Consider the following 24,358-nt stretch of genomic DNA (forward strand, 5'->3'; position numbering starts at 1 on the left):
AGGGTTGTAATGAGTGGCATGAAGGCTGTCTGGCGGCCCCTCACTCCTGGGTCACGGCAGGGGTCCAGACTGGGGCCAATAGTTTTTAACCCCTTTACGCAAAGTCCTGCAGTGGGGCAGGAAGAGCCTTCTGCATCGCTACAGTCTGGGGCCGAGGGGCTGCCAAACAGCTTTGCAGCAGAGGACCTGGGTCCTGGTGGACACCATGAGGCAGCCGGCACCCTTGCAGAAATGGCGTCCGACAGCATCCTGGGCTGCATTAGGAAGGGGGTTTCTATCAGATCAGGGAAGGTGATCCCTCTTCTCTGCTCAACACTGCTGAGACAACAGCTGCCACAAACAGCAGCTCCCCAGTATGAGAGAGAGGCAGAGCCATGCTGGTGCGAGTCCAGCAAAGGGCCAGGGAGCCCCTGAAGCGCCTGGAGCCCCTGAGGCAGGAGGGCCTTCAAGAGGAGGGGTTGTTCACCCTGCAGAAGAGAAGGCCCTGGGGCACGCTTCCTAGCAATGGGTAAAAGAGCTGACGGGAGGGCGTCACGAACATAGAGCCAGACTGTGCTGAGTCTTATCCAGTGAAGGGACAAGAGGTAATAGGCACATGTCGAAGTACGGGAAATTCCACGGAAACATAAGAAAAGTCTTTGTTAATGTGAGAGTGGTAAAGTAGCAGCTAGGGGTGCCCAGACAGCTTGTGGCTTCTCCACCCATGTAGGCATTCAGAGCTTGACAGGTCTTGGCCCTGAGCGTCCTCCAAAGTCTGACCGTGCTTTTAGCAGGGACGGTTGGACTAGCCGGTCTCCAGAGGTCCCTTCCAACATCAAGGATGCTGCAATTCTGTCATGGGCAAAAGATGGGCAAAAGATGGGTGATGCACAGCTGCCCCTTAAGAAGGAAGAACTGGTTGGGAATGTTGGAATCAAGGGCAGCCTTGGCTCTCACACCTGAGAAACACTGGAGTTTAAGACCTGAAGACAGGAAGGAAATTGAGTGGCAGAGTAGAGCCCCTGGACTTCAGGCATGCTGCCTTGGCCCAGACAGGCAGCTGGTAGGTAGGATGCCATGGAGGCAGCTGTGAAGGGCAAAGGAGCTCAGAAAAGCTGGCAGTGCCTTAGGCACCTCATGGTCCAAGAGCAAGAACGGTCCAGCCCAGTACCTGGGAAAACAGGCAGACGTGTCAGCAGATCAGCTTTGGCTAAGCGGGGTACTACAGCGGAGCAGCAATGCAAAAGGCCGCATCCCGGAGGTGAAGTAGGGATGAGCTGTGAAAGAGGAATTCGGAAATAATTCCCAGGCATGTTGGGATGCTGTTAGGAAAGCCAAAGCTCAGCCTGCCTTGAGTCTTGCAAGGGGCAAGAAGAGCAACAGGCAACAAGCATCAAGAACAACATCGACCCCTACAAGAGTAGCTGAAGACTGATGGAGGACAATGTGGGCCCGCTGCTGACTGGGGTGGCTGATTTCCTGAAGAGTGGTCAGAGAGCAGGTTGCGGGGAGTCAATGGCTTGTCTCTCTCAGCCTTCACCTACAAGGTCTCCCAGGCTGCTGTGCTCTCTGAAAGAGTTGAAGGAAGGAGGGGGTGCCCTCCCAGCAGTAGGTGGGCACCAAGTCAAGGACTGCCTGAGAAATGTTGACCCGTACACGCCAGCTGATGTGCTCCAGGGCAGGGCTGCTGTAAAGGGAAGGGAGACCTAGACCTGCTGGAGGACTGGGCCCACAGGAACCTCCATGGCATCAAGAAGGACAAATGGCAAGTCCTGCACCTGGAAAGGAAGAACCTCTTGCTTCAGTATGGACTGGGGACTGAGCTATGCTAGGATCTTAGAGCCCTGAAACTTCCTCTGGGTAGACCTGACCCTCGCTTCAGAATCAGCCCTGGGGAGAGCCTTGGAGGGTGGAAGGGAACGGACACACAGGCCTCATCTTCCTGCCCAAAGAGACCCGGCTGCAGTGAGGAGCTCTCCTGAATGCTCCATGGAGGGAAAGAAAGGGTTGCAGAAAATCTCTCCCCACTGCTTGCGACTCATCCCTGGGTCCCAGGCGCTATGTCTTCTCCTGGCATTTGTGCTTCTGCACGCCTTCTTTCCCATGCCCCAAAGGCCTCCTCAGCCTGCAGCACAACCCAGCACCCTTGGAGAGGCAAGGAAACTTCCCCCAAGTCCCCAAGGAGTGAGGGCTGGCAGGACCCCGCAGAGCCCGGTGCCTGGGGATGCTCAGGGATGGGATGTGCTCAGAAGGGCCCTGGGTACAAAACCAGCTCTCAGACTCCATCGAGGAGGCGATGTACTTCCCTGCCCTGCAGACATGGAGACAGCTAGGACGCGTCCCAGGAAGGCAATGGAATGCCTTGAGTAGGCAAGCTTCCTGGGATAGACTCTCCCTACCCATGGCGAGTCACACTCTAATTTTGGATGAGCCGTGTGTCAGCCTTTTGGTGTGAGGCCAAGTCAGGAGTGCGTGCTGTCTGCAGGCCCATGTCCCACACAGGGCTGAATTCCCTGCGGCCAGGGCAGCTCCATCCCTGCCCAGGGAAAACGAGCTCTGAGCACTGGGCTGTACCTGAGTACACAGCTCCAGGCCAGGCCATTGTGTTTCCTGCAGGTGAGGGTCGAACACGTGCAGCCAAATTGCATGGTGGTGTGAGGAGAGCAGGCACTGTCCCAAGCCCCAACACATCCCTCCGGCAGTGAGGAGGGACCCGACTTGTTGAGGGCTTGTTGAGGAATCAGGGATTTTGGGAGGGCAACGTTCTCCTTCTGCAAGCCTGTTGATGGCATTGTCTGGGGACCCCCAGAGACTGCCATGAGAGGGGACGACTTTGCCAAAGAAACTAGCAAATGTCTCCAGGAAAGAGAAGCTTTCCTTGGGCGAAGGCATTTGAAATCAGTAGCACAACCCACCTGCCTATAGAGGCAATGACCAGTGACTGCTGGAGCGCTCAGGGAGGCAGTCACGGAGGGAGAAGGATGCTGCATGTCCTCATTGGCAGAAGCCTTGGTGCACCCAGGAGAGGACTGCGTTGGTGGGAAGACATGCCCACCTTCCTGCACAGGGGTTTGGAAACAACCTCCCCAGATTTCCTGAGAGCGATGTCCTCGGTCTGCACAGACCCCTCCAGCACTCGGGAGCACATCTTCTGCCTGTACTGAGACGATCCTGCTCAGGAAATCCTTGGGCCTCTCATCCCGATACTTCAAAAGAGCCTCTGTGGCCTAATGGTCATGTCAGCAATGAGGAAATGAAATGACGGTGTTGACGAAAACCAAAACACAACCTGTGCCATTAGGAAGGTTATTTTGCGTTGGAGGTGAGTCGTTTGGAAAATTACTGCCCGTGTGCAGTGACTGTGGGCCTGGGGCGGTGCAGGAGCAGTATAAAAGCGGGCCCTTCTGCTCACTCTCTCATCCACTCCTCTCGCCTCCATCTCCTTGGGAACAAGGTGAGACTGACGCTCTTTCTCCTCCTCCCGCATTTGGGATTTCTCAGCCCATACCGTCCCCTGTGTCCCATGCGGGGTCTTGGAGCCGCTAATCATGGTAGAGGGAAAGGGGTAGAAGTTGTGGCATGGAGAGTGGCTGGCGCTTGGCTGCAGGCTCTCTTGAGATATGGCTAGGAAGGGACCTCCCTGAGCTTGGTCGCTCATGGCAGGGCTCTTCTGGTGTGAGTGGAAGGAGAAGCTACAGAGCCTCCAGCTCTCATGTCTAGCTGGTGGTTTGTATCAATCAGAGTGGGGTGACAGGGAGCTCCTCACCCCGCCCTCATGCTCTGCTTCCCCCTGCCCTCTCTCCCAGGTGCTCCTCCAGCCACAAGTCATGTCCTGCTACAACCAGTGCCTGCCATGCCAGCCCTGCGGCCCCACCCCGCTGGCCAACAGCTGCAATGAGCCCTGTGTCAGGCAGTGCCAGGACTCCACTGTCGTCATCCAGCCCTCCCCCGTGGTGGTGACCCTGCCCGGACCCATCCTCAGCTCCTTCCCGCAGAGCACCGCTGTGGGATCCTCCACCTCTGCTGCCGTTGGCAGCATCCTCAGCTCTGAGGGAGTGCCCATCTCCTCTGGGGGCTTTGGCCTCTCTGGCTTTGGCAGCCGCTACTGCGGCAGGAGGTGCCTCCCCTGCTAAAGCTGCTGGCGATGGCCCTGGGGAAGCCACCCAGGGACCCACAAGAAGGTACTGGACTGGGGACGGAGCATCGGCTTGTTGCTTCCCGAGGGTCTGAGCAAGCCCAGCAGCCCTTGCAAAAAGACGGGGCCAGCCTGAGCTCTCCAAAAGCACAGCCCATGCCTGCCTTTCCCCTCTTGCACTCTCTCCTTTCCCGCCCGTGTCCTCGTTCTCTTGTGCTCCCCTGGGCTGTCTGCCCCACAAAGACAGCCTAGGGAGATCCTGCTGGCCCTGGTCCCGCTGTGGGGCAGGCAGAGGGACACCTGTCGGGATCTCCGCCACAGCTGTGCCCCTGGTGCTCCCTGGTCTGGGGCCTCCACTCGCATCAACCTCGTTTTCCTCTTTGACTCATTAAAGTTGTGCTGCATCCCAGCCCATGCCTCTGTCTTATCGTTTTCTCTGCAGACCCTGTCGCATGATGCCCAGGGAGAGAGATGTTGCTCAGGGATGGTTCTGGGAGGGTGCTGCTGGGGATGGTTTTGCACTGATTGTGAACACAGGCTTGCATTGAGTATGCTTAGTGATGCATCAGGTGACCCTATGCTTTCTAAAGCTTTCTCCCTATTTGGGTCTGGATAGAATTACCCGACATAGTTCAGTGCCTCCCATCCACTTTGTTGTGCACACCTTTTCTTTTTCCTCAGTGAGCTCAACACTGTGATGCAAGTAGTCAGGAGGGAAGGTGGTATTGGCAAGACATAGGCACTAGCTTCCCAGGAGAGGCCAGGCGAAGCCATCCTAACCATAGCGTTCTCAAAGGGAGGGACACAGTGCAGTGGGCTGCCTTATCGTAGACCCATAGTAGCACAGAATCGTAGAATGGTTTGGGTTGGAAGAGACCGTTAAAGATCATGCAGTCCAACCCCCCCGGCCATGGGCAGGGATATCTGTCACTAGAGCACGTTATTCAAAGTTCCATCAAACCTGACCTTGAACACTTTCACTGATGGGGCATCCCATCATTCTCTGGGCAACCTTTTCCAGTGTCGCTCTAACCTGTTCATAATAAATGTCTTCCTTATGTCCGATCAACGTCTACCCTATTTGAGTTTACGACTGTTGCTCTTTGTGCTATCACTACAGACCTTGATAAAAAGTCCCTCTCTGACTTCCTTGTAAGTCCCCTTTATATGTTGAATGGCTGCAATGCTGTCTCCCCAGAGCCATGTCTTCTCCAGGCTGAGAAGTCTTCTCCTCAACGTCCTCAGCCTTTCTTCATAGGAGGGGTGGCATAGCCCTCTGATCTTTTTTGTAGGCCTACTCTGGACCTGCTCTAACAGGTCCATGTCTTTTTTGTACTGGGGACCCCACACTGCATGCAGTGTTCCAGGTGGAATCTAACGGGAGCAGACCAGAAGCGGAGAATCACCTCCCTCGACCTGCTGGCCACGCTTCTTTCACTGCAGCCCAGGATACGATTGGCTTTGTGGGCTGCAAGCGCACATTAGCTGGCGCATGTCCAGTTTTTCATTTTCCAGTATCTGCAAGGCCCTTGCACTTGGCCTTGCTTAAATGTCTTCTTGAAGTTCCTGAGTTTCACATGGGACCATTCCTCAAGCCTGTCAAGGTCCCTCTGGACAGCATCCTTTCCCTCAGGCGTATCAGTTGTGCCCCTCGGCTTGGTGCCACGCACAAACGTGCAGAGGGTGCAATCAGTCCCACTATCATCTATGTCATTGATGAAGATATGAGATAGTATTCGTCCCAGTACGGACCCCTGAAGGACACCACTCACCACTGGTTTCCACTTGGACCTTAAGCCGCTGACTATAACTCTTTGGATGAAGCCAAAGTGCCCTTGGGGCACTGTCAGTTGCAGGTGAGGAAGGCATCCATGACTCCACCAGAGCCCCTGGCCATCAGGCCCAGCTTTGCTGAGCCTCTGCCCAGACGTGCCCTCTCGGCCTCGGTGCACATGCTGTGGAAGGAGCGTGTGGCCACTGCTGACGTCGGTTGAGGAGCCTGGGCTGTGGGAGGCGCTGGGAGGGCAGCAGCCCCACAGGCTCCTAGGAAGCGGACAGGAGGGGAGAGGAAGAGCGAGGAGTGAAGGGGCGGCAACTCCTCTTGCTGTGGCTGCCACTATGCTGGGGGAGGAGGCTCGAGCAGAAAATGGCCCCAGAGGGCAACAGGAGAGGGAACGGGGGAATCAGGCTGTACCAGAGGTAATTGTCTTCATAGCAGCCCATATGGTGCTGTTCTTCAAATGTGTGGCTGAAACACCACGGAAGACACACCAACGCTTTAGCTATCGCTGCGCAGTGCTTGCACACCATCAAGGCCATCTCTCTTTCTCACTCTGCACCCCCCGCAGTGGAGGCTGGGGGTGGGCAAGCAGCTGGGAGTTGCCACAGCCAGGACGGCTGACCTGAATTGACCAAAGGGCTATTCCACGTCGTGTAACATCACGATCAGCAATAAAACTGTGGGCATTGGCCTGCTGGTGCTCGGTAGTGCACGACTGCCTTTGCATCACTTACACTTGCCTTTCCCTCTTAGACTGTCCTGGTCTTGACTCAAGGGTATCTTGCTCTCTTGCTCTTCGAATTCCCTCCCCGATCCCAGTGTCTGTGCCTAGGTCTTCCCGGGGAAGTGTCTGGAGAGAGGGAGGCAGGGAGAGACTCAGGGCAGGAAGAGAGGTAGCGGGTGCAGCCAGACTGCTGCTGACGAAAGAGAGCTGCTGAACTGCTGCAGGACACAGCTGGGCATGATGATACACATCATCCCAGAGCTCAGATCAACAGCTGGCTTGGTAGCAACCAGCCCTGCCTCCCCACACATCCTTCAGCCCCTGACAAGCAACAGCCCAAAAGCAGGGCCAGGGAAAGGTGCTTTTGCACTAACCCCACCAAACCAGGTGTGACTCCCAGGAATGTTTTCCGGGACACCAAGGACTGTCATCAAGAACCTGGGCTATCAGAGCAGGAGCATAGCCAGGAGATCGATGGGAGCGACAATCCCAGTTTGCTCAGCACTCCCCTGATGGCATCTAGAACACCGTGCCGAGTTTTGGGCTCTAATGTTAGAAAGACCTTGAGCAAGTGGTGCGACTTCAGTGGACAATGAGCAGGATGGTGAGAGGGCTGGAGCACTTGGTTGGGCAGGTAAGGCTGAGGGCGCGGGGCTTGCTGAGCGTGGAGAAGCGAATGCTCTGGTGCAAGACCTTAAATCATCTTTGGAGCAGCTACGGTCATAGAACTGCTTTGGGTGATTCTCTCCAGCCCCTGATAGGCAGAGAAGTTCAGAAAGCAGCTGGTCACGCTAAGCATGTCTATAGATACCCAAAGCAAGCCTGTCTTAAAAATCACGGCATAACCATCACCAACACCCCGCTTCCTGAACCACCCCTGAGCAACATCTCTCTCCCTGGGCATCGTGGGAGAGGGTGTGCAGGGGAAAGGATGAAACGGAGGCGTGGGCTGGGATGCAGCAGAACTTTAATGAGTCAAAAGAGGGAAACGAGGTCGCTCTGAGTGGAGGTCCCTGTGCAGGGAGCACCAGGGCCATATAAGAATCTGAGCCATACGGCTGTGACGGAGATCCCGACAGGTGTGCACCTCCCTGCCCCATAGATGGAGCAGAGCCAGCAGGTCGTCACTAGGCTGGCTTTGTGGTCTTCACAGGCCCAGGGATCACAAGAGAACGAGGACACGGGAGGGAAAGGAGAGATTGCAAGAGGAGAAAGACAGGCATGGGCCATGCTTTTGGAGAGCCCAGGCTGGCCCCGTCTTTTTGCAAGGGGTGCTGAGCTTGCTCAGACCCTCTGAAAACAAAAACCCGATGCTCCGTCCCCAGTCCGGTACCGTCTTGTGGGTCCCTGGGTGGCTTCCCCAGGGCCATCGCCAGCAGCTTTAGCAGGGGAGGCACCTCCTGCCGCAGTAGCGGCTGCCAAAGCCAGAGAGGCCAAAGCCCCCGGAGGAGATGGGCACTCCCTCAGAGCTGAGGATGCTGCCAACGGCAGCGGAGGTGGAGGATCCCACGGCGGTGCTCTGCGGGAAGGAGCTGAGGATGGGTCCGGGCAGGGTCACCACCACGGGGGAGGGCTGGATGACGACGGTGGAGTCCTGGCACTGCCTGACACAGGGCTCATTGCAGCTGTTGGCCAGCGGGGTGGGGCCGCAGGGCTGGCATGGCAGGCATGGCAGGCACTGGTTGTAGCAGGACATGACTTGTGGCTGGAGGAGCACCTGGGAGAGAGGGCAGGGGGAAGCAGAGCATGAGGGGGGGCTGAGGAGACGCCTGTGACCCCCCCACGAGGGAGAAAAACCATGAGCTGGAGATGAGAGCTGGAGGCATTTTAGGGAGCGCCACAGGCTTCACCTTCCCTTCATCCCAAAAGACCCCTGCCAAGAGGCTCCTAGCCCATCGCTCACTTGAGGCAACCCTCAGCCTGTCTCCATGGCGCACCCTCTGCCCCCTTCCCTCCCTCACCATAAGTAGCCCCATGAGCCAGTGTAGGACAAAGAGCAGGTATGTGCTGAGAAATCCCAAAGGAAAACGAGGAGGGGGAGAAAGGGCTTCAGACTCACCTTGTTCCCAAGGAGATGGAGGCGAGAGGAGTGGATGAGAGAGTGAGCAGAAGGGCCCGCTTTTATACTGCTCCTGCACCGCCCCAGGCCCACAGTCACTGCACGCAGGCCGTAATTTTCCAAACGACTCACCTCCAAAGCAAAATATCCTACCTAATGGCACAGGTTGTGTTCTGGTTTCCATCAACGTTGCCATTTCATTTCCTCATTTCTGGCATGCCTGGTCTGCCATGCAGGCTCTTTTCATGTGCTGAGATGAGAGGCCCAAGGATATCCCAGACAGGGTCGTGTCAGTGAGGGCGCAAGATGTCTCCTAAGTGCTGGAGGGGTCTGCCTGGTCCATCAGGCAAATCATGTGGAGGTCAAGAAGAAGGTCTTCTTCCAGGCAGGTCAGTAGCGAGGCTTGGTCAAAGACAGCCACAGCGCTGAACTGGGCAGCTTTGCTGCGGACAGGGGTTACATGCAACACTTCATGGTACTTCAAGGGTTTTGGTCTTGGTCTTCACTGTCAGGATTTGCTGTCGAGAGTACGGGCTCCAGACGCTCCTCAGAATGTCTGGAGCAGGGAAGATCTACCCACAGTAGAGGAGGATCAGGTCCGTGAACATTTAAACAGATTGGCCTGACATGAGTGCAAGTGACCTGATGCCATGCACCCGAGGGAACTGGTTGGTGTCACTACAAAGCTGCTCTCAACTCGCTTTAAAGTGACAGCAGTCAGGGGGTGCATCTGAGGACTGGAAGAAAGCCAATGGGCCTCCTGTCTTCAGGAAGGGCACGAAGGAAGGCACGGGCTGGTCAGCCTCACCTCGATGCCTGCAAAGGTGATGGAGCAAATCATCCTGGAAGCCATTTTGCATGACGAAAGGACAAGAAGGTGATTCTGAGTGGTCAGCATGGATTTATGGAGGGGAAAGCAGGCCTGACCAACCTCACGGCCTTCTTTGATGATGTGCATGGCTCCGGTGGGTGAGGGAAGTGCAGCAAAAGTTGTTAACCTCACCTAACCAAGGCTTTTGACGCTGTCTCCTGTAACAATCCTTACAGAGCAACTGACAGAATACAGGCTGGGGAAGAGGGCGGCGCATGGGATGGCAATTTGGCATGGCTGCTGCTCTCCAAGGGTTGTAATGAGTGGCATGAAGGCTGTCTGGCGGCCCCTCACTCCTGGGTCACGGCAGGGGTCCAGACTGGGGCCAATAGTTTTTAACCCCTTTACGCAAAGTCCTGCAGTGGGGCAGGAAGAGCCTTCTGCATCGCTACAGTCTGGGGCCGAGGGGCTGCCAAACAGCTTTGCAGCAGAGGACCTGGGTCCTGGTGGACACCATGAGGCAGCCGGCACCCTTGCAGAAATGGCGTCCGACAGCATCCTGGGCTGCATTAGGAAGGGGGTTTCTATCAGATCAGGGAAGGTGATCCCTCTTCTCTGCTCAACACTGCTGAGACAACAGCTGCCACAAACAGCAGCTCCCCAGTATGAGAGAGAGGCAGAGCCATGCTGGTGCGAGTCCAGCAAAGGGCCAGGGAGCCCCTGAAGCGCCTGGAGCCCCTGAGGCAGGAGGGCCTTCGAGAGGAGGGGTTGTTCACCCTGCAGAAGAGAAGGCCCTGGGGCACGCTTCCTAGCAATGGGTAAAAGAGCTGACGGGAGGGCGTCACGAACATAGAGCCAGACCGTGCTGAGTCTTATCCAGTGAAGGGACAAGAGGTAATAGGCACATGTCGAAGTACGGGAAATTCCACGGAAACATAAGAAAAATCTTTGTTAATGTGAGAGTGGTAAAGTAGCAGCTAGGGGTGCCCAGACAGCTTGTGGCTTCTCCACCCATGTAGGCATTCAGAGCTTGACAGGTCTTGGCCCTGAGCGTCCTCCAAAGTCTGACCGTGCTTTTAGCAGGGACGGTTGGACTAGCCGGTCTCCAGAGGTCCCTTCCAACATCAAGGATGCTGCAATTCTGTCATGGGCAAAAGATGGGCAAAAGATGGGTGATGCACAGCTGCCCCTTAAGAAGGAAGAACTGGTTGGGAATGTTGGAATCAAGGGCAGCCTTGGCTCTCACACCTGAGAAACACTGGAGTTTAAGACCTGAAGACAGGAAGGAAATTGAGTGGCAGAGTAGAGCCCCTGGACTTCAGGCATGCTGCCTTGGCCCAGACAGGCAGCTGGTAGGTAGGATGCCATGGAGGCAGCTGTGAAGGGCAAAGGAGCTCAGAAAAGCTGGCAGTGCCTTAGGCACCTCATGGTCCAAGAGCAAGAACGGTCCAGCCCAGTACCTGGGAAAACAGGCAGACGTGTCAGCAGATCAGCTTTGGCTAAGCGGGGTACTACAGCGGAGCAGCAATGCAAAAGGCCGCATCCCGGAGGTGAAGTAGGGATGAGCTGTGAAAGAGGAATTCGGAAATAATTCCCAGGCATGTTGGGATGCTGTTAGGAAAGCCAAAGCTCAGCCTGCCTTGAGTCTTGCAAGGGGCAAGAAGAGCAACAGGCAACAAGCATCAAGAACAACATCGACCCCTACAAGAGTAGCTGAAGACTGATGGAGGACAATGTGGGCCCGCTGCTGACTGGGGTGGCTGATTTCCTGAAGAGTGGTCAGAGAGCAGGTTGCGGGGAGTCAATGGCTTGTCTCTCTCAGCCTTCACCTACAAGGTCTCCCAGGCTGCTGTGCTCTCTGAAAGAGTTGAAGGAAGGAGGGGGTGCCCTCCCAGCAGTAGGTGGGCACCAAGTCAAGGACTGCCTGAGAAATGTTGACCCGTACACGCCAGCTGATGTGCTCCAGGGCAGGGCTGCTGTAAAGGGAAGGGAGACCTAGACCTGCTGGAGGACTGGGCCCACAGGAACCTCCATGGCATCAAGAAGGACAAATGGCAAGTCCTGCACCTGGAAAGGAAGAACCTCTTGCTTCAGTATGGACTGGGGACTGAGCTATGCTAGGATCTTAGAGCCCTGAAACTTCCTCTGGGTAGACCTGACCCTCGCTTCAGAATCAGCCCTGGGGAGAGCCTTGGAGGGTGGAAGGGAACGGACACACAGGCCTCATCTTCCTGCCCAAAGAGACCCGGCTGCAGTGAGGAGCTCTCCTGAATGCTCCATGGAGGGAAAGAAAGGGTTGCAGAAAACCTCTCCCCACTGCTTGCGACTCATCCCTGGGTCCCAGGCGCTATGTCTTCTCCTGGCGTTTGTGCTTCTGCACGCCTTCTTTCCCATGCCCCAAAGGCCTCCTCAGCCTGCAGCACAACCCAGCACCCTTGGAGAGGCAAGGAAACTTCCCCCAACTCCCCAAAGAGTGAGGGCTGGCAGGACCCCGCAGAGCCCGGTGCCTGGGGATGCTCAGGGATGGGATGTGCTCAGAAGGGCCCTGGGTACAAAACCAGCTCTCAGACTCCATCGAGGAGGCGATGTACTTCCCTGCCCTGCAGACATGGAGACAGCTAGGACGCGTCCCAGGAAGGCAATGGAATGCCTTGAGTAGGCAAGCTTCCTGGGATAGACTCTCCCTACCCATGGCGAGTCACACTCTAATTTTGGATTAGCCGTGTGTCAGCCTTTTGGTGTGAGGCCAAGTCAGGAGTGCGTGCTGTCTGCAGGCCCATGTCCCACACAGGGCTGAATTCCCTGCGGCCAGGGCAGCTCCATCCCTGCCCAGGGAAAACGAGCTCTGAGCACTGGGCTGTACCTGAGTACACAGCTCCAGGCCAGGCCATTGTGTTTCCTGCAGGTGAGGGTCGAACACGTGCAGCCAAATTGCATGGTGGTGTGAGGAGAGCAGGCACTGTCCCAAGCCCCAACACATCCCTCCGGCAGTGAGGAGGGACCCGACTTGTTGAGGGCTTGTTGAGGAATCAGGGATTTTGGGAGGGCAACGTTCTCCTTCTGCAAGCCTGTTGATGGCATTGTCTGGGGACCCCCAGAGACTGCCATGAGAGGGGACGACTTTGCCAAAGAAACTAGCAAATGTCTCCAGGAAAGAGAAGCTTTCCTTGGGCGAAGGCATTTGAAATCAGTAGCACAACCCACCTGCCTATAGAGGCAATGACCAGTGACTGCTGGAGCGCTCAGGGAGGCAGTCACGGAGGGAGAAGGATGCTGCATGTCCTCATTGGCAGAAGCCTTGGTGCACCCAGGAGAGGACTGCGTTGGTGGGAAGACATGCCCACCTTCCTGCACAGGGGTTTGGAAACAACCTCCCCAGATTTCCTGAGAGCGATGTCCTCGGTCTGCACAGACCCCTCCAGCACTCGGGAGCACATCTTCTGCCTGTACTGAGACGATCCTGCTCAGGAAATCCTTGGGCCTCTCATCCCGATACTTCAAAAGAGCCTCTGTGGCCTAATGGTCATGTCAGCAATGAGGAAATGAAATGACGGTGTTGACGAAAACCAAAACACAACCTGTGCCATTAGGAAGGTTATTTTGCGTTGGAGGTGAGTCGTTTGGAAAATTACTGCCCGTGTGCAGTGACTGTGGGCCTGGGGCGGTGCAGGAGCAGTATAAAAGCGAGCCCTTCTGCTCACTCTCTCATCCACTCCTCTCGCCTCCATCTCCTTGGGAACAAGGTGAGACTGACGCTCTTTCTCCTCCTCCCGCATTTGGGATTTCTCAGCCCATACCGTCCCCTGTGTCCCATGCGGGGTCTTGGAGCCGCTAATCATGGTAGAGGGAAAGGGGTAGAAGTTGTGGCATGGAGAGTGGCTGGCGCTTGGCTGCAGGCTCTCTTGAGATATGGCTAGGAAGGGACCTCCCTGGGCTTGGTCGCTCATGGCAGGGCTCTTCTGGCGTGAGTGGAAGGAGAAGCTACAGAGCCTCCAGCTCTCATGTCTAGCTGGTGGTTTGTATCAATCAGAGTGGGGTGACAGGGAGCTCCTCACCCCGCCCTCATGCTCTGCTTCCCCCTGCCCTCTCTCCCAGGTGCTCCTCCAGCCACAAGTCATGTCCTGCTACAACCAGTGCCTGCCATGCCAGCCCTGCGGCCCCACCCCGCTGGCCAACAGCTGCAATGAGCCCTGTGTCAGGCAGTGCCAGGACTCCACCGTCGTCATCCAGCCCTCCCCCGTGGTGGTGACCCTGCCCGGACCCATCCTCAGCTCCTTCCCGCAGAGCACCGCCGTGGGATCCTCCACCTCCGCTGCCGTTGGCAGCATCCTCAGCTCTGAGGGAGTGCCCATCTCCTCCGGGGGCTTTGGCCTCTCTGGCTTTGGCAGCCGCTACTGCGGCAGGAGGTGCCTCCCCTGCTAAAGCTGCTGGCGATGGCCCTGGGGAAGCCACCCAGGGACCCACAAGAAGGTACTGGACTGGGGACGGAGCATCGGCTTGTTGCTTCCCGAGGGTCTGAGCAAGCCCAGCAGCCCTTGCAAAAAGACGGGGCCAGCCTGAGCTCTCCAAAAGCACAGCCCATGCCTGCCTTTCCCCTCTTGCACTCTCTCCTTTCCCGCCCGTGTCCTCATTCTCTTGTGCTCCCCTGGGCTGTCTGCCCCACAAAGACAGCCTAGGGAGATCCTGCTGGCCCTGGTCCCGCTGTGGGGCAGGCAGAGGGACACCTGTCGGGATCTCCGCCACAGCTGTGCCCCTGGTGCTCCCTGGTCTGGGGCCTCCACTCGCATCAACCTCGTTTTCCTCTTTGACTCATTAAAGTTGTGCTGCATCCCAGCCCATGCCTCTGTCTTATCGTTTTCTCTGCAGACCCTGTCGCATGATGCCCAGGGAGAGAGATGTTGCTCAGGGATGGTTCTGGGAGGGTGCTGCTGGGGATGGTTTTGCACTGATTGTGAACACAGGCTTGCATTGAGTATGCTTAGTGATGCATCAGGTGACCCTATGCTTTCTAAAGCTTTCTCCCTATTTGGGTCTGGATAGAATGACCCGACATAGTTCAGTGCCTCCCATCCACTTTGTTGTGCACACCTTTTCTTTTTCCTCGGTGAGCTCAACACTGTGATGCAAGTAGTCAGGAGGGAAGGTGGTATTGGCAAGACATAGGCGCTAGCTTCCCAGGAGAGGCCAGGCGAAGCCATCCTAACCACAGCGTTCTCAAAGGGAGGGACACAGTGCAGTGGGCTGCCTTATCGTAGACCCATAGTAGCACAGAATCGTAGAATGGTTTGGGTTGGAAGAGACCGTTAAAGATCATGCAGTCCAACCCCCCCGGCCATGGGCAGGGATATCTGTCACTAGAGCACGTTATTCAAAGTTCCATCAAACCTGACCTTGAACACTTTCACTGATGGGGCATCCCATCATTCTCTGGGCAACCTTTTCCGGTGTCGCTCTAACCTGTTCATAATAAATGTCTTCCTTATGTCCGATCAACGTCTACCCTACTTGAGTTTACGACTGTTGCTCTTTGTGCTATCACTACAGACCTTGATAAAAAGTCCCTCTCTGACTTCCTTGTAAGTCCCCTTTATATGTTGAATGGCTGCAATGCTGTCTCCCCAGAGCCATGTCTTCTCCAGGCTGAGAAGTCTTCTCCTCAACGTCCTCAGCCTTTCTTCATAGGAGGGGTGGCATAGCCCTCTGATCTTTTTTGTAGGCCTACTCTGGACCTGCTCTAACAGGTCCATGTCTTTTTTGTACTGGGGACCCCACACTGCATGCAGTGTTCCAGGTGGAATCTAACGGGAGCAGACCAGAAGCGGAGAATCACCTCCCTCGACCTGCTGGCCACGCTTCTTTCACTGCAGCCCAGGATACGATTGGCTTTGTGGGCTGCAAGCGCACATTAGCTGGCGCATGTCCAGTTTTTCATTTTCCAGTATCTGCAAGGCCCTTGCACTTGGCCTTGCTTAAATGTCTTCTTGAAGTTCCTGAGTTTCACATGGGACCATTCCTCAAGCCTGTCAAGGTCCCTCTGGACAGCATCCTTTCCCTCAGGCGTATCAGTTGTGCCCCTCGGCTTGGTGCCACGCACAAACTTGCAGAGGGTGCAATCAGTCCCACTATCATCTATGTCATTGATGAAGATATGAGATAGTATTCGTCCCAGTACGGACCCCTGAAGGACACCACTCACCACTGGTTTCCACTTGGACCTTAAGCCGCTGACTATAACTCTTTGGATGAAGCCAAAGTGCCCTTGGGGCACTGTCAGTTGCAGGTGAGGAAGGCATCCATGACTCCACCAGAGCCCCTGGCCATCAGGCCCAGCTTTGCTGAGCCTCTGCCCAGACGTGCCCTCTCGGCCTCGGTGCACATGCTGTGGAAGGAGCGTGTGGCCACTGCTGACGTCGGTTGAGGAGCCTGGGCTGTGGGAGGCGCTGGGAGGGCAGCAGCCCCACAGGCTCCTAGGAAGCGGACAGGAGGGGAGAGGAAGAGCGAGGAGTGAAGGGGCGGCAACTCCTCTTGCTGTGGCTGCCACTATGCTGGGGGAGGAGGCTCGTGCAGAAAATGGCCCCAGAGGGCAACAGGAGAGGGAACGGGGGAATCAGGCTGTACCAGAGGTAATTGTCTTCATAGCAGCCCATATGGTGCTGTTCTTCAAATGTGTGGCTGAAACACCACGGAAGACACACCAACGCTTTAGCTATCGCTGCGCAGTGCTTGCACACCATCAAGGCCGTCTCTCTTTCTCACTCTGCACCCCCTGCAGTGGAGGCTAGGGGTGGGCAAGCGGCTGGGAGTTGCCACAGCCAGGACGGCTGACCTGAATTGACCAAAGGGCTATTCCATGTCGTGTAACATCACGATCAGCAATAAAACTGTGGGCATTGGCCTGCTGGTGCTCGGTAGTGCACGACTGCCTTTGCATCACTTACACTTGCCTTTCCCTCTTAGACTGTCCTGGTCTTGACTCAAGGGTATCTTGCTCTCTTGCTCTTCGAATTCCCTCCCCGATCCCAGTGTCTGTGCCTAGGTCTTCCCGGGGAAGTGTCTGGAGAGAGGGAGGCAGGGAGAGACTCAGGGCAGGAAGAGAGGTAGCGGGTGCAGCCAGACTGCTGCTGACGAAAGAGAGCTGCTGAACTGCTGCAGGACACAGCTGGGCATGATGATACACATCATCCCAGAGCTCAGATCAACAGCTGGCTTGGTAGCAACCAGCCCTGCCTCCCCACACATCCTTCAGCCCCTGACAAGCAACAGCCCAAAAGCAGGGCCAGGGAAAGGTGCTTTTGCACTAACCCCACCAAACCAGGTGTGACTCCCAGGAATGTTTTCCGGGACACCAAGGACTGTCATCAAGAACCTGGGCTATCAGAGCAGGAGCATAGCCAGGAGATCGATGGGAGCGACAATCCCAGTTTGCTCAGCACTCCCCTGATGGCATCTAGAACACCGTGCCGAGTTTTGGGCTCTAATGTTAGAAAGACCTTGAGCAAGTGGTGCGACTTCAGTGGACAATGAGCAGGATGGTGAGAGGGCTGGAGCACTTGGTTGGGCAGGTAAGGCTGAGGGCGCGGGGCTTGCTGAGCATGGAGAAGCGAATGCTCTGGTGCAAGACCTTAAATCATCTTTGGAGCAGCTACGGTCATAGAACTGCTTTGGGTGATTCTCTCCAGCCCTGATAGGCAGAGAAGTTCAGAAAGTAGCTGGTCACGCTAAGCATGTCTATAGATACCGAAAGCAAGCCTGTCTTAAAAATCACGGCATAACCATCACCAACACCCCGCTTCCTGAACCACCCCTGAGCAACATCTCTCTCCCTGGGCATCGTGGGAGAGGGTGTGCAGGGGAAAGGATGAAACGGAGGCATGGGCTGGGATGCAGCAGAACTTTAATGAGTCAAAAGAGGGAAACGAGGTCGCTCTGAGTGGAGGTCCCTGTGCAGGGAGCACCAGAGCCATATAAGAATCTGAGCCATACGGCTGTGACGGAGATCCCGACAGGTGTGCACCTCCCTGCCCCATAGATGGAGCAGAGCCAGCAGGTCGTCACTAGGCTGGCTTTGTGGTCTTCACAGACCCAGGGAGCACAAGAGAACGAGGACACGGGAGGGAAAGGAGAGATTGCAAGAGGAGAAAGGCAGGCATGGGCCATGCTTTTGGAGAGCCCAGGCTGGCCCCATCTTTTTGCAAGGGGTGCTGAGCTTGCTCAGACCCTCTGAAAACAAAAAGCCGATGCTCCGTCCCCAGTCCGGTACCGTCTTGTGGGTCCCTGGGTGGCTTCCCCAGGGCCATCGCCAGCAGCTTTAGCAGGGGAGGCACCTCCTGCCGCAGTAGCGGCTGCCAAAGCCAGAGAGGCCAAAGCCCCCGGAGGAGATGGGCACTCCCTCAGAGCTGAGGATGCTGCCAACAGCAGCGGAGGTGGAGGATCCCACGGCGGTGCTCTGCGGGAAGGAGCTGAGGATGGGTCCGGGCAGGGTCACCACCACGGGGGAGGGCTGGATGACGACGGTGGAGTCCTGGCACTGCCTGACACAGGGCTCATTGCAACTGTTGGCCAGCGGGGTGGGGCCGCAGGGCTGGCATGGCAGGCACTGGTTGTAGCAGGACATGACTTGTGGCTGGAGGAGCACCTGGGAGAGAGGGCAGGGGGAAGCAGAGCATGAGGGGGGGCTGAGGAGACGCCTGTCTTCCCCCCACGAGGGAGAAAAACCATGAGCTGGAGATGAGAGCTGGAGGCATTTTAGGGAGCGCCACAGGCTTCACCTTCCCTTCATCCCAAAAGACCCCTGCCAAGAGGCTCCTAGCCCATCGCTCACTTGAGGCAACCCTCAGCCTGTCTCCATGGCGCACCCTCTGCCCCCTTCCCTCCCTCACCATAAGTAGCCCCATGAGCCAGTGTAGGACAAAGAGCAGGTATGTGCTGAGAAATCCCAAAGGAAAACGAGGAGGGGGAGAAAGGGCTTCGGACTCACCTTGTTCCCAAGGAGATGGAGGCGAGAGGAGTGGATGAGAGAGTGAGCAGAAGGGCCCGCTTTTATACTGCTCCTGCACCGCCCCAGGCCCACAGTCACTGCACGCAGGCCGTAATTTTCCAAACGACTCACCTCCAAAGCAAAATATCCTACCTAATGGCACAGGTTGTGTTTTGGTTTCCATCAACGTTGCCATTTCATTTCCTCATTTCTGGCATGCCTGGTCTGCCATGCAGGCTCTTTTCATGTGCTGAGATGAGAGGCCCAAGGATATCCCGGACAGGGTCGTGTCAGTGAGGGCGCAAGATGTCTCCTAAGTGCTGGAGGGGTCTGCCTGGTCCATCAGGCAAATCATGTGGAGGTCAAGAAGAAGGTCTTCTTCCAGGCAGGTCAGTAGCGAGGCTTGGTCAAAGACAGCCACAGCGCTGAACTGGGCAGCTTTGCTGCGGACAGGGGTTACATGCAACACTTCATGGTACTTCAAGGGTTTTGGTCTTGGTCTTCACTGTCAGGATTTGCTGTCGAGAGTACGGGCTCCAGACGCTCCTCAGAATGTCTGGAGCAGGGAAGATCTACCCACAGTAGAGGAGGATCAGGTCCGTGAACATTTAAACAGATTGGCCTGACATGAGTGCAAGTGACCTGATGCCATGCACCCGAGGGAACTGGTTGGTGTCACTACAAAGCTGCTCTCAACTCGCTTTAAAGTGACAGCAGTCAGGGGGTGCATCTGAGGACTGGAAGAAAGCCAATGGGCCTCCTGTCTTCAGGAAGGGCACGAAGGAAGGCACGGGCTGGTCAGCCTCACTCGATGCCTGCAAAGGTGATGGAGCAAATCATCCTGGAAGCCATTTTGCACGACGAAAGGACAAGAAGGTGATTCTGAGTGGTCAGCATGGATTTATGGAGGGGAAAGCAGGCCTGACCAACCTCACGGCCTTCTTTGATGATGTGCATGGCTCCGGTGGGTGAGGGAAGTGCAGCAAAAGTTGTTAACCTCACCTAACCAAGGCTTTTGACGCTGTCTCCTGTAACAATCCTTACAGAGCAACTGACAGAATACAGGCTGGGGAAGAGGGCGGCGCATGGGATGGCAATTTGGCATGGCTGCTGCTCTCCAAGGGTTGTAATGAGTGGCATGAAGGCTGTCTGGCGGCCCCTCACTCCTGGGTCACGGCAGGGGTCCAGACTGGGGCCAATAGTTTTTAACCCCTTTACACAAAGTCCTGCAGTGGGGCAGGAAGAGCCTTCTGCATCGCTACAGTCTGGGGCCGAGGGGCTGCCAAACAGCTTTGCAGCAGAGGACCTGGGTCCTGGTGGACACCATGAGGCAGCTGGCACCCTTGCAGAAATGGCGTCCGACAGCATCCTGGGCTGCATTAGGAAGGGGGTTTCTATCAGATCAGGGAAGGTGATCCCTCTTCTCTGCTCAACACTGCTGAGACAACAGCTGCCACAAACAGCAGCTCCCCAGTATGAGAGAGAGGCAGAGCCATGCTGGTGCGAGTCCAGCAAAGGGCCAGGGAGCCCCTGAAGCGCCTGGAGCCCCTGAGGCAGGAGGGCCTTCGAGAGGAGGGGTTGTTCACCCTGCAGAAGAGAAGGCCCTGGGGCACGCTTCCTAGCAATGGGTAAAAGAGCTGACGGGAGGGCGTCACGAACATAGAGCCAGACCGTGCTGAGTCCTATCCAGTGAAGGGACAAGAGGTAATAGGCACATGTCGAAGTACGGGAAATTCCACGGAAACATAAGAAAAATCTTTGTTAATGTGAGAGTGGTAAAGTAGCAGCTAGGGGTGCCCAGACAGCTTGTGGCTTCTCCACCCATGTAGGCATTCAGAGCTTGACAGGTCTTGGCCCTGAGCGTCCTCCAAAGTCTGACCGTGCTTTTAGCAGGGACGGTTGGACTAGCCGGTCTCCAGAGGTCCCTTCCAACATCAAGGATGCTGCAATTCTGTCATGGGCAAAAGATGGGCAAAAGATGGGTGATGCACAGCTGCCCCTTAAGAAGGAAGAACTGGTTGGGAATGTTGGAATCAAGGGCAGCCTTGGCTCTCACACCTGAGAAACACTGGAGTTTAAGACCTGAAGACAGGAAGGAAATTGAGTGGCAGAGTAGAGCCCCTGGACTTCAGGCATGCTGCCTTGGCCCAGACAGGCAGCTGGTAGGTAGGATGCCATGGAGGCAGCTGTGAAGGGCAAAGGAGCTCAGAAAAGCTGGCAGTGCCTTAGGCACCTCATGGTCCAAGAGCAAGAACGGTCCAGCCCAGTACCTGGGAAAACAGGCAGACGTGTCAGCAGATCAGCTTTGGCTAAGCGGGGTACTACAGCGGAGCAGCAATGCAAAAGGCCGCATCCCGGAGGTGAAGTAGGGATGAGCTGTGAAAGAGGAATTCGGAAATAATTCCCAGGCATGTTGGGATGCTGTTAGGAAAGCCAAAGCTCAGCCTGCCTTGAGTCTTGCAAGGGGCAAGAAGAGCAACAGGCAACAAGCATCAAGAACAACATCGACCCCTACAAGAGTAGCTGAAGACTGATGGAGGACAATGTGGGCCCGCTGCTGACTGGGGTGGCTGATTTCCTGAAGAGTGGTCAGAGAGCAGGTTGCGGGGAGTCAATGGCTTGTCTCTCTCAGCCTTCACCTACAAGGTCTCCCAGGCTGCTGTGCTCTCTGAAAGAGTTGAAGGAAGGAGGGGGTGCCCTCCCAGCAGTAGGTGGGCACCAAGTCAAGGACTGCCTGAGAAATGTTGACCCGTACACGCCAGCTGATGTGCTCCAGGGCAGGGCTGCTGTAAAGGGAAGGGAGACCTAGACCTGCTGGAGGACTGGGCCCACAGGAACCTCCATGGCATCAAGAAGGACAAATGGCAAGTCCTGCACCTGGAAAGGAAGAACCTCTTGCTTCAGTATGGACTGGGGACTGAGCTATGCTAGGATCTTAGAGCCCTGAAACTTCCTCTGGGTAGACCTGACCCTCGCTTCAGAATCAGCCCTGGGGAGAGCCTTGGAGGGTGGAAGGGAACGGACACACAGGCCTCATCTTCCTGCCCAAAGAGACCCGGCTGCAGTGAGGAGCTCTCCTGAATGCTCCATGGAGGGAAAGAAAGGGTTGCAGAAAACCTCTCCCCACTGCTTGCGACTCATCCCTGGGTCCCAGGCGCTATGTCTTCTCCTGGCGTTTGTGCTTCTGCACGCCTTCTTTCCCATGCCCCAAAGGCCTCCTCAGCCTGCAGCACAACCCAGCACCCTTGGAGAGGCAAGGAAACTTCCCCCAACTCCCCAAAGAGTGAGGGCTGGCAGGACCCCGCAGAGCCCGGTGCCTGGGGATGCTCAGGGATGGGATGTGCTCAGAAGGGCCCTGGGTACAAAACCAGCTCTCAGACTCCATCGAGGAGGCGATGTACTTCCCTGCCCTGCAGACATGGAGACAGCTAGGACGCGTCCCAGGAAGGCAATGGAATGCCTTGAGTAGGCAAGCTTCCTGGGATAGACTCTCCCTACCCATGGCGAGTCACACTCTAATTTTGGATTAGCCGTGTGTCAGCCTTTTGGTGTGAGGCCAAGTCAGGAGTGCGTGCTGTCTGCAGGCCCATGTCCCACACAGGGCTGAATTCCCTGCGGCCAGGGCAGCTCCATCCCTGCCCAGGGAAAACGAGCTCTGAGCACTGGGCTGTACCTGAGTACACAGCTCCAGGCCAGGCCATTGTGTTTCCTGCAGGTGAGGGTCGAACACGTGCAGCCAAATTGCATGGTGGTGTGAGGAGAGCAGGCACTGTCCCAAGCCCCAACACATCCCTCCGGTAGTGAGGAGGGACCCGACTTATTGAGGGCTTGTTGAGGAATCAGGGATTTTGGGAGGGCAACGTTCTCCTTCTGCAAGCCTGTTGATGGCATTGTCTGGGGACCCCCAGAGACTGCCATGAGAGGGGACGACTTTGCCAAAGAAACTAGCAAATGTTTCCAGGAAAGAGAAGCTTTCCTTGGGCGAAGGCATTTGAAATCAGTAGCACAACCCACCTGCCTATAGAGGCAATGACCAAGTGACTGCTGGAGCGCTCAGGGAGGCAGTCACGGAGGGAGAAGGATGCTGCATGTCCTCATTGGCAGAAGCCTTGGTGCACCCAGGAGAGGACTGCGTTGGTGGGAAGACATGCCCACCTTCCTGCACAGGGGTTTGGAAACAACCTCCCCAGATTTCCTGAGAGCGATGTCCTCGGTCTGCACAGACCCCTCCAGCACTCGGGAGCACATCTTCTGCCTGTACTGAGACGATCCTGCTCAGGAAATCCTTGGGCCTCTCATCCCGATACTTCAAAAGAGCCTCTGTGGCCTAATGGTCATGTCAGCAATGAGGAAATGAAATGACGGTGTTGACGAAAACCAAAACACAACCTGTGCCATTAGGAAGGTTATTTTGCGTTGGAGGTGAGTCGTTTGGAAAATTACTGCCCGTGTGCAGTGACTGTGGGCCTGGGGCGGTGCAGGAGCAGTATAAAAGCGGGCCCTTCTGCTCACTCTCTCATCCACTCCTCTCGCCTCCATCTCCTTGGGAACAAGGTGAGACTGACGCTCTTTCTCCTCCTCCCGCATTTGGGATTTCTCAGCCCATACCGTCCCCTGTGTCCCATGCGGGGTCTTGGAGCCGCTAATCATGGTAGAGGGAAAGGGGTAGAAGTTGTGGCATGGAGAGTGGCTGGCGCTTGGCTGCAGGCTCTCTTGAGATATGGCTAGGAAGGGACCTCCCTGAGCTTGGTCGCTCATGGCAGGGCTCTTCTGGTGTGAGTGGAAGGAGAAGCTACAGAGCCTCCAGCTCTCATGTCTAGCTGGTGGTTTGTATCAATCAGAGTGGGGTGACAGGGAGCTCCTCACCCCGCCCTCATGCTCTGCTTCCCCCTGCCCTCTCTCCCAGGTGCTCCTCCAGCCACAAGTCATGTCCTGCTACAACCAGTGCCTGCCATGCCAGCCCTGTGGCCCCACCCCGCTGGCCAACAGCTGCAATGAGCCCTGTGTCAGGCAGTGCCAGGACTCCACCGTCGTCATCCAGCCCTCCCCCGTGGTGGTGACCCTGCCCGGACCCATCCTCAGCTCCTTCCCGCAGAGCACCGCCGTGGGATCCTCCACCTCCGCTGCCGTTGGCAGCATCCTCAGCTCTGAGGGAGTGCCCATCTCCTCCGGGGGCTTTGGCCTCTCTGGCTTTGGCAGCCGCTACTGCGGCAGGAGGTGCCTCCCCTGCTAAAGCTGCTGGCGATGGCCCTGGGGAAGCCACCCAGGGACCCACAAGAAGGTACTGGACTGGGGACGGAGCATCGGCTTGTTGCTTCCCGAGGGTCTGAGCAAGCCCAGCAGCCCTTGCAAAAAGACGGGGCCAGCCTGAGCTCTCCAAAAGCACAGCCCATTGCCTGCCTTTCCCTCTTGCAATCTCTCCTTTCCCTCCCGTGTCCTCGTTCTCTTGTGCTCCCCTGGGCTGTCTGCCCCACAAAGACAGCCTAGGGAGATCCTGCTGGCCCTGGTCCCGCTGTGGGGCAGGCAGAGGGACACCTGTCGGGATCTCCGCCACAGCTGTGCCCCTGGTGCTCCCTGGTCTGGGGCATCCACTCGCATCAACCTCGTTTTCCTCTTTGACTCATTAAAGTTGTGCTGCATCCCAGCCCATGCCTCTGTCTTATCGTTTTCTCTGCAGACCCTGTCGCATGATGCCCAGGGAGAGAGATGTTGCTCAGGGATGGTTCTGGGAGGGTGCTGCTGGGGATGGTTTTGCACTGATTGTGAACACAGGCTTGCATTGAGTATGCTTAGTGATGCATCAGGTGACCCTATGCTTTCTAAAGCTTTCTCCCTATTTGGGTCTGGATAGAATGACCCGACATAGTTCAGTGCCTCCCATCCACTTTGTTGT

The 24,358-nt window shown here is 56.3% G+C and overlaps 5 protein-coding genes across 5 annotated transcripts; 3 read left to right on the forward strand and 2 right to left on the reverse strand.

Annotated features, from left to right (window-relative positions):
* The first annotated feature begins 595 nt into the window (after window positions 1–595).
* Window positions 596–4,112, forward strand: LOC132319384 (feather keratin 1-like). The gene is made up of 3 exons (XM_059830196.1): window positions 596–655; window positions 3,281–3,433; window positions 3,786–4,112. The coding sequence occupies exons 1-3, from the start codon at window positions 596–598 to the stop codon at window positions 4,110–4,112; spliced, it is 540 nt and encodes a 179-aa protein (XP_059686179.1).
* A 3,887-nt stretch (window positions 4,113–7,999) lies between these two features.
* LOC132319385 (feather keratin 1-like) lies at window positions 8,000–9,635 on the reverse strand. The gene is made up of 3 exons (XM_059830197.1): window positions 9,609–9,635; window positions 8,678–8,830; window positions 8,000–8,335 (listed from the first exon to the last, which is right to left on the reverse strand). The coding sequence occupies exons 1-3, from the start codon at window positions 9,633–9,635 to the stop codon at window positions 8,000–8,002; spliced, it is 516 nt and encodes a 171-aa protein (XP_059686180.1).
* Window positions 9,636–10,393: 758 nt separating this feature from the next.
* LOC132319386 (feather keratin 1-like) lies at window positions 10,394–13,910 on the forward strand. Its single transcript, XM_059830198.1, has 3 exons — window positions 10,394–10,453; window positions 13,079–13,231; window positions 13,584–13,910. Exons 1-3 carry the CDS (start codon window positions 10,394–10,396, stop codon window positions 13,908–13,910), a joined length of 540 nt encoding a protein of 179 aa, XP_059686181.1.
* A 3,886-nt stretch (window positions 13,911–17,796) lies between these two features.
* On the reverse strand, window positions 17,797–19,422 carry LOC132319387 (feather keratin 1-like). The gene is made up of 3 exons (XM_059830199.1): window positions 19,396–19,422; window positions 18,466–18,618; window positions 17,797–18,123 (listed from the first exon to the last, which is right to left on the reverse strand). The coding sequence occupies exons 1-3, from the start codon at window positions 19,420–19,422 to the stop codon at window positions 17,797–17,799; spliced, it is 507 nt and encodes a 168-aa protein (XP_059686182.1).
* A 758-nt stretch (window positions 19,423–20,180) lies between these two features.
* LOC132319388 (feather keratin 1-like) lies at window positions 20,181–23,698 on the forward strand. Its single transcript, XM_059830200.1, has 3 exons — window positions 20,181–20,240; window positions 22,867–23,019; window positions 23,372–23,698. The coding sequence occupies exons 1-3, from the start codon at window positions 20,181–20,183 to the stop codon at window positions 23,696–23,698; spliced, it is 540 nt and encodes a 179-aa protein (XP_059686183.1).
* The last annotated feature ends 660 nt before the right edge of the window (window positions 23,699–24,358 follow it).

This window comes from Gavia stellata, chromosome 28 (assembly GCF_030936135.1).
Source record: "Gavia stellata isolate bGavSte3 chromosome 28, bGavSte3.hap2, whole genome shotgun sequence".
Taxonomy (NCBI): Eukaryota; Metazoa; Chordata; class Aves; order Gaviiformes; family Gaviidae; genus Gavia; species Gavia stellata.